The 8,706-nt window shown below is 53.7% G+C and overlaps 2 protein-coding genes across 2 annotated transcripts; one reads left to right on the top strand and one right to left on the bottom strand.

The window, feature by feature from the left end:
- Positions 1 to 549: 549 nt before the first annotated feature.
- Positions 550 to 1,767, bottom strand: LOC136526357 (uncharacterized). Its single transcript, XM_066519049.1, has one exon. It carries the CDS (start codon positions 1,765 to 1,767, stop codon positions 550 to 552), a length of 1,218 nt encoding a protein of 405 aa, XP_066375146.1.
- Positions 1,768 to 6,204: 4,437 nt separating this feature from the next.
- On the top strand, positions 6,205 to 8,418 carry LOC136529880 (acetyl transferase GW6a-like). Its single transcript, XM_066522927.1, has 3 exons — positions 6,205 to 6,557; positions 6,827 to 7,020; positions 7,328 to 8,418. Exons 1-3 carry the CDS (start codon positions 6,285 to 6,287, stop codon positions 8,169 to 8,171), a joined length of 1,311 nt encoding a protein of 436 aa, XP_066379024.1. The 5' UTR covers positions 6,205 to 6,284; the 3' UTR covers positions 8,172 to 8,418.
- The last annotated feature ends 288 nt before the right edge of the window (positions 8,419 to 8,706 follow it).

Below are 8,706 nucleotides of genomic sequence, written 5' to 3'. Positions count from 1 at the left end.
GTGGCCCGAGATAACTCCTTGGCACAAAGCTGGCGGAAGAAATAGCTCAACTCTGCCAGTACGCGCCACACTGGCTTGGGGAGGTATCCCTGGGTCATCGCAGGAAGGAGCCGCTGAATCCATATGTGGAAGTCATGACTCTTCATCCCGTTGACTTTCATAGTCTTGAAGTTCACTCCCCTACTCAGATTCGCCGCATACCCATCAGGGAACATTAATGTCTTGATCCACTGCAGTATTTCCTTCCTATTGCCCCTTTTCAGGATGTAATCGGCCGGGCCCCTTTTCCATCTCTTGCCGGGCGTAGGGGTCTTCATCACTAGCTTTTGGTCTATCGCACATCTTTTCCACGTCCAGTCTAGCCTTAACGTTGTCCTTTGATTTTTCCTTTATGTCCATGAGTGTTGCCCAGAGTGCCTCGACGATATTCTTTTCTGTGTGCATTACATCGATGTTGTGTGGAAGAAGAAGGTCCTTAAAGTAGGGGAGCCTAGTCAAGCCCGATATATGAGTCCACATGTGTTTGGTACCATATCCAATAAAACCACCCTAGACTTCATCAATTTGGAGAGCCTCTATCTCGGCAAGGACCTCAGCACCGCCCATAATCTGAGGAATGGGGTCGGTGACTTCAACACCTTTCGTGAAGTGCTTGATGTCTCTTTTGAATTCATGGTTGTTAGGCAGGAATTGACGATGTCTGTCGAATGAAGAATACTTGCTACCCTTGTTCAGCCAGGTGAACATCACAGCTGCCTTGCATGTTGGGCAAGGGAACTTCCCATGAACACACCACGCGCTGAATATGCCATACGCCAGGAAGTCATGCATTGAATACTGGTACCACACATGCATTGTGAAGTTCTTCTTTGTAGCTCGATCGTACGTCAGTACCCCCTTTTCCCAAGCATCTTGCAATTCATCCCACACTGGCTGCATGAACACACCCATATTGTTGCCCGGGTGTCCAGGTATTATCAGCGACAAGAACACGTTCCTGGGTTCAAAAATGACGCCGGGGGGAAGATTGAGGGGGATCACGAAAATGGGCCAACAAGTGTACGGGGCCGCCATCATTCCAAATGGGTTGAACCCATCTGTTGCCAGTGCTACACGTACATTCCGAGCCTCCATAGCTTTGCCAGGATGCATGTCATCGAAGTGCTTCCATGCGTCACCATCCGATGGGTGTATCATCTTATCAGGACTATATCTTTTGCCATTCTTGTGCCATGTCATTTGTTTCGCGGACTCCTCTATCATGTACAGTCGTTGGATCCTCGGTAGGAAAGGAAGGTACCGTAGGACCTTCTCGGGGATCTTAGACTGTTTCTTCTTGCCATCACTACCGTCTACCTCCACAAACCTAGAGGCTTTGCACTTTGGACAGTGCGTTGCTTTCTTGTGGTCTCCCCTAAATAGGACGCACCCGTTCGGACAAGCATGGATTGGCTCATATGGCATCTTAAGTGCACGAAGGAGTCTCTGTGACTCGTACGTGTTCTTCGGTAGGATGTGACCCCCCGGAAGCAGTTTGCCCAAAACTATCAACATGGCATCAAAGCCGTCTCGACCCAGGCTCAATTGCGACTTCAACGCTATTAGGCGTGAAATGGCATCCAGTTGCAAAACCATTGTCTTCTTGTGAAGGGGCTTCTGTGCCGAATCCAGCATGGCTAAGAACGCCTTTGCGGTTTCCTCTGGATCCTCCTCCTCCAATCCTTCAACGAACTGTGCATCGTGAAAGTCTGCCATCATGTCTGCCATCTCGGCATCTCCATCATACTCCTCGAGGCGTGGTCTCACCACCTCCTCTCTAATACGATCGCCTTCACCATGGTAGATCCAGCGGGTATAGTTTGCAACGAATCTGTGCTTGTAAAGATCTCTCACCACCTGACTCTTTCGTTTCCTTTTCGTGTTCTTACATTTGCTGCAGGGACACGGCATCCAACTCGACCCTTTAGCAGCCCTACCAAATGCATGCTCTAGGAAATGACCGGTCCCCCTAACCCATTCATGGCTCTTACTTGCGTAGCCCGTGTACATCCACTCACAGTTATCCATCCTCTGTCATACACATATGTAAGCGAGTAATAAAACCAACAATTGCATCTACACGGCATTCCTACCATCTAATAGGTGAAGGATAGGTCCTAATCCCCCCCGAGGATGCGTAGATAAGGTTAGCTTCCATGCTCCGCTCCTATCCGAGATGGAATTTCGGTAGCACCTCCCCGCTGTTCTCCCGATACACGTCCTGCAAAGGAGAGTGTGTATCCAGAGAACAACGGGAAGGTGCTGCCGAAACTCCGACTCGGATGGGAGCAGAACATAGAAGCCAACCCATCTACGCATCCACAGGCTGTCCAAAAAATGTGGACAATCCGAAAGAGATACGGTGGGAACCGTATCTCTTTCGGACGGGAGACGCCTAACTGGGTGACGAGATCTACGACCAAGGTACGGGTACAGGGGTTATACCTAGGGTGGCGGTGCTGTGGTGAGGCGACGCTGTGCAGGCAGACCGGCATGGCGCGGGGCTACTCCGGATCTGCTCTTCTCTGCAAAACAAGAAAATACTGTCATTTCAAAAAAAAAATCGGCAGAACCTCCCCTACACGGTGAGGTTCCCAAAACCTGCAAAAAATCATCGGCACGATGGCCGGCAACCACACAAACATCCACAAGTACACATTTAACACCACAAGCATACATCACAACCATATACTTTAATTATGAAGCCATAAAACCTCCACCTCCAACTCTACATCCACCTCCATCACCACTACCACCACAACCCCACCACCACTTCCACCTCCACAAACACCTCCATTTACTCCACCACAACCACACCACCACCTCCACCACCATCACCACCACAACACAACACAACACACGGCTACACTACTACGAGAAAGGAAAAAGGAGAAAAGAGAGTGTACCTAGGACGGCGTGGACGGACTGGTGGGCCGCCGAGCGAGGTGTGGTCGACGACGTGCGAGGATGGCTGGGCGTCGGGGATGGGTTGGTTGGCGGCACTTCCTCCTCCTCCTCTCCTTCTCCTTCTCCTTCCCCCTCTTCCTTCCTCCTTCCTCTCCTTCCTCCTCTTCTCCGATCGACCGGGGCAAGGGGCCGGGCCGAGGACGGCGGCAAGGGGCCGGGGCCAGGGGCGGCGACGCGGCGGGGCCGGACCGGGGTGGCGACGTAACTGCGCGGCGGCGCCAGGACGAGGCCGAGGCAGCGCGCTGGGGCAGGGCCGGGCGGCGTGGCGGGGCATGGACGGGGCCGGGGCCGGGCGGCGCGGCGCTGGGGCAAGGCCGGGCGGCGCGGCGGGGCACGAACGGGGCCGGGGCCGGGCGGCACGGCAGGGCAAGGCCGGGCCGGGGCCGGCCGGCGCGGCGGGGCATGGCCAGGGAGCGGTGTGGCGGCGGCGCGGCGAGGCTGGACCGGGGCGGCGCCGGGACAGGGCCGAGGGGGCGTGCCGGGGCAGGGCCGGGGCGAGGCGGCGGGCGCGGGCGTGCTCGCGCGTGTGTGTGGAGTGGTGTGTGCGCAGGCAGTTTTGTGGTGGGCCACGCGCTTTGCCGAATGCCAGATCGGCTGGCACTCGGCAAAGACTCCATCTTTGCCGAGTGCCAGCACTCGGCAAAGACCTGCCACGTGGCCGGCTCGGGGGCCACCAGGCCGGCTCGCCTTTGCCGAGTGCCACGTGGTCGGCACTCGGCAAAGGACCTCTTTGCCGAGTGCCAGACCTAGCCCTCGGCAAATAATATTTTTTTTTGGTTTTGGCCGCCAGTTTTTTTGTGAAGCATTTCTACAGTACCATGATCAACATGTTCAAATTTGGCACATTTTTAGTACATTTTGCTATATTTTTCACTTTATTTCGATTTGTTGAATTTTTCCAGAAAATGTAGGTTTGAACTGCGGGTGCATCGAATATTCGATTTGAATGATTCAAAAAATGATATTCTTGTTTTTGAGTGTAAAGTTAGGCCAAATCCATGAACTGGCTCAAAATTTCGATCAACGTGCGCACGGAGCAACGCCACCATCTTCCGTGCGGGCGGTTTTTTAATTCTAAAAAATGCAAACGAATTCCAAAAATCGCGAAACTTGTCGAGATGTCATGATATCGTATGCATATGCTGTGGTCAAAATTTGAAAAAGTTTTGAGCACGTTGCACGTACGATGTTCACAAACCAGTACATCCCCAACATCGTACGTGCAACGTACTCGAAACTTTTTCAAATTTTGACCACAGCATACGCATACGATATCATGACATCTCGACAAGTTTCGCGATTTTCGGAATTCGTTTGCATTTTTTAGAATTAAAAAACCGCCCGCACGGAAGATGGTGGCGTTGCTCCGTGCGCACGTTGATCGAAATTTTGGGTCAGTTCATGGATTTGGCCTAACTTTACACTCAAAAACAAGAATATTATTTTTTGAATCATTCAAATCGAATATTCGATGCACCCGTAGTTCAACCCTACATTTTTCGGAAAAATTCAACAAATCGAAATAAAGTGAAAAATATAGCAAAATGTACTAAAAATGTGCCAAATTTGAACATGTTGATCATGGTACTGTAGGAATGCTTCACAAAAAAACTGGCGGCCAAAACCAAAAAAAAATATTATTTGCCGAGTGCTAGGTCTGGCACTCGGCAAAGAGGTCATTTGCCGAGTGCCGACCACGTGGCACTCGGCAAAGGCGAGCCGGCCTGGTGGCCCCCGAGCCGGTCACGTGGCAGGTCTTTGCCGAGTGCCTAATGGCAGGCACTCGGCAACGGTGGCGGCCATGGATGCCGTTTGCCCTGGCACTCTTTGCCGAGTGCCCATGTTTACCGAGAGGCCGGCACTCGGCAAAGAACTAATTTGCCGAGTGCTGGGTTTGGCGCTCGGCAAAGTGGATCTTTGCCGAGTACCCGAGTTTTGCCTCTCGGCAAACCTCTACGCACTCGACAAAGATCCAATTTTCTATAGTGTTGGCACTCGATAAAGCTGGCGGCACTCGATAAATCTACGTTCTCCCGAAGGAATCTGGTTGAGAATGGTCTGGAACGAAGCCGAAGATCCACCTCTCGCCACACAGTGTGCAGTGTCTGTGTTGGAGCTGTAAGCATTGTGTGGATTATTACTTGGAAACACACACTAATTAGTGTGAGTTTCTGGTAATTTCCGAGTGCTTGAAACTAAAGCACCGGCTGCTGCAGCTAGCCACATGCTGCTGCTGCTGCAGCGCCTGCTGAGGGGCCTTGCGCAGCAGCAGCAACGTTAGTTGCAGCAAACAGAGCCAAACTTCACTTGAACAATATGAGAGTATATAAACTTATAGAGCAATAGGTACATGTGCACATGTTTTTACATCTGCTCAGTAAAATAGCGCTGTGCAAATCAACTAATTAACTATATCTGCCAAAGAATTTTCAGGTCTGTCTTTCAGGGGCAAAACGTTATTTATTCATTTGGGTCATAACTGAAAAACTGATTTCTATTTTTTATTCTAAAAAACTTTAAATAAAAAGCCGACCAACGCCCACTTATATATATAATATATATGCGCATGCCACAAAGAATGATCCTCTATGAATCATATCTCTAGAACTGCCTCTCTTGGAATATATGCTTGGATGCCCTACAATCGGTAGGTTCCGGCCTACAAATCCTAATTCCTATCGCCTTATACTATAACTTTTGTTGAACTGGGAAGAATCTCACTTGTTTAAAGGCTGGTGTGCTTTAGAGTAATCGGGATTACATAGCTAGCTAGGTTGATTTGGCGCCTTTAATCAACTGTGTGCAGCATCCATGCCATGCCCCTCTTGCATTACCGAACTTTAGAGTATTTTTTGTTGTGTGAATGAAGAATGAACAGCTACTGAACTATAGTCTTCGGCACTAACTGGGGCCCACTTCAGTTCAGCTAGATTAGGCTTTATATCTGAAAAAAAAACCCAGGCAGTTAAATCAGCTCTATTTTTGCTACAATGCCGTTGTTGTTCTTTGTTCTCCGTCACTCGTCACTCCTTGCGTTGCGCCTCTCTCTGCAATCTGCATCACTGGGAGTGCGTGGGAGATTACCATTTTGCCCCGGTCTCATAGAGTCTACCCCTCTCCTCTCGTCCTGTATAAATTTGCCGCCCGCCCTCCTCGTCGTAGAGGAGAGGAGCAGCAGCGCAGCAAGCTAAGCTCTCGTTGAGCTAAGCTAAGCTAGTAGCGACAGCGACGAACAAGCTAAGCTAGATATACTGTCGTTTGAGTTTGAGGTCAGCGTCATGGATGGAGAGAAGAAGGTGTCGTTTAGGGTTAGGGAGTTCGACATGGAGAGGGACCTGGCGGCGGTCGATGAGCTCGAGCGCCGGTGCCAGGTCGGCCTGTGCTGCGACGACACCACACCCGACGACGACGACGACAGTGGTGGCGGCAGCAAGCTGAGGAAGACGACGACGACGACGAAGAAGAAGAAGAAGAAGGGCATGTCGCTCTCCGTCGAGCAGGTCGGCGACCCGCTGGCGAGGGTCCGCCACGCGCCGGAGCACGTCATGCTGGTAAGTGGCGGCCTAACTAATCTACGCGCAGCAGCAAGCTACCAAATTATCAATCACAGAACTAACGATAAACAAAAGAAGAACTGTTTGTTTGTTTGGCACACCAATCCGATCGGTGTGGTATAGTGTTTGGAGTTCAAACACTGAGGGAGAGGGACAGATCAATTTGTTACTGATAATTGATGTGCACGAATGAAAGATGCACGCGTTCGACAGTGACAATTTATCAGATTATTCTGTACGTTGGCTGATGAATTTGCAATGCTCAGGTTTCCGAGTATGGCGAGGAGGCGGAGATGGTCGGGTTCATCAAGGCCTGCGTTAGGGTGGTGAGCAGAGGCGGCGGCAAGAAACAGAAACCATCTTCCTCCCCGAACCCGAAGCAGCAGCAGCAGCAGCCGTCCCCGGCGGCGTACGTGAAGGTGGCCTGCCTCCTCGGCCTCAGGGTCTCTCCGTCTCACAGGTACGGTGTCACGGTGGCCATGTCCTCCGCACCACTTCACTCCTCTTTTTGTTTCTTCAGTTTTCACCGCATGCGGATGGATGCGCATGCACACAACACAATGCGTCCATTTCTCTGCTCCACACCAACGTACTTTTTCTGCTTGCCTAATCGCGCGCCGCGGAGTGGGCCCACCGTTCCGGCTGGTTGGCCGGAGTCCACTGCAGGCGCACGCACGCACGGTTCTCGAGGCGCCGCAGCCGCCGCCGTCACATGGGTTGAAGTTTGAACGGCTGTATGTGTGCTTACGTTAATTGCGCTCTTGCAGGCGGCTGGGGATCGCGACGGCGCTGGTGGAGCGCGCGGAGGAGTGGTGCCGTGAGCGCGGCGCGGCGCACGCGACGATGGCGACGACGACGTCCAACGCGGCCTCGCTGGCGCTGTTCACGGGCCGGTTCGGGTACGCGCCGTTCCGGCGGCCGGAGTTCCTGGGCCGGCCGGTGCACGCGCACCGCCTGCCCATCCCGAGCGCGCACCGCGTGTTCCCGCTGCCGCCGCCGCTGGCGGCCGCGGCCTACGCGCGCCTGTGCCCGCCGCACGCCACGGAGTTCCTCCCCGCCGACATGCCGGCGCTGCTCGCCCACAAGCTCACGCTGGGCACGTTCGTGGCCATCGAGAGCGGGCCGGAGCGGGACCCGTCAGCCCCGCCGTCCTTCGCCGTGCTCAGCGTCTGGGACTCCACCCGCTCCATGCGCCTCCGCGTGCGCGGCGCGCCCGCGCTGCTCCGCGCGTCGCTCGCCGCGCTCCGGGCGCTCGACCGCGGCGCGCCGTGGATGCGCGTCCCCTCCATCCCGGACATCTTCCGCCCCTTCGGCGCCTACCTCCTCTACGGCCTCCGCATGTCCGGTCCCGCGGGCCCGAACCTGCTCCGCTCCCTCTGCCACCACGCCCACAACGTGGCCCGCAAGAACCCGGCCTGCGCCGTCGTCGCCGCCGACGTCGCGCCCGACGACCCGGCCGCCGCCGCCGTCCCGAGGTGGCGCCGCTTCTCCTGCGACGAGGACGTCTGGTGCATCAAGAACCTCACCAAAAATGCCGACGACGACGACGACGGCTGGGCGGCGCCGGTACCGTCCGGGACGGTCCTGTTCGTCGATCCCCGCGAGTTTTGACGTAGCCATGGCCACCGAACCATGCATGGCAGGTGTAGGCAGAGGGCTAACCACCTCGCCTCTGCCAAGTTTTGACAACTACACACGTGTACATACGCTTGGTACCGCAATGGCAAATTGGCAATCACCTGCCTTGCCATTTGTGGTATCAAACCACCCAAGCTAAAGTGATGATGTCTGTAACGGTAGCATTTGCTTCTGGATTTAGGATAACAGCGAGGTTTGTCTTAGTTTCTTTCTAATCAATGTCCAAGGAAGAAGAACCGGTTAACGTGTTTTCCTGAACTGTGCATGGCAAATTGGTGCAAGGCTGAAAGCGCTCCAAACGCACGCCAATTTCATCTGCAAGTATCCACAGACGAAAATGGCGTGCACTGACAGGGAGACGACGGCAACAGCTTGCAATGATTCACAACGCCAGTTGGTCAGAATGTGACTTAGGGGCCATTTGTTTGGGCTCCTGCATGCTCGGCTCTGGCTCCTTCGTCCCTGTTACTTCCTGTGCAATCCTGTAGCGACCAAGAAAAAGACTTCG

This window comes from Miscanthus floridulus, chromosome 19 (genome assembly GCF_019320115.1).
Source record: "Miscanthus floridulus cultivar M001 chromosome 19, ASM1932011v1, whole genome shotgun sequence".
NCBI classification, from domain to species: domain Eukaryota; kingdom Viridiplantae; phylum Streptophyta; class Magnoliopsida; order Poales; family Poaceae; genus Miscanthus; species Miscanthus floridulus.
The sequence above is the reverse complement of the archived record's forward strand: the minus strand, read 5'-3'. Positions and strand labels throughout refer to the sequence as shown.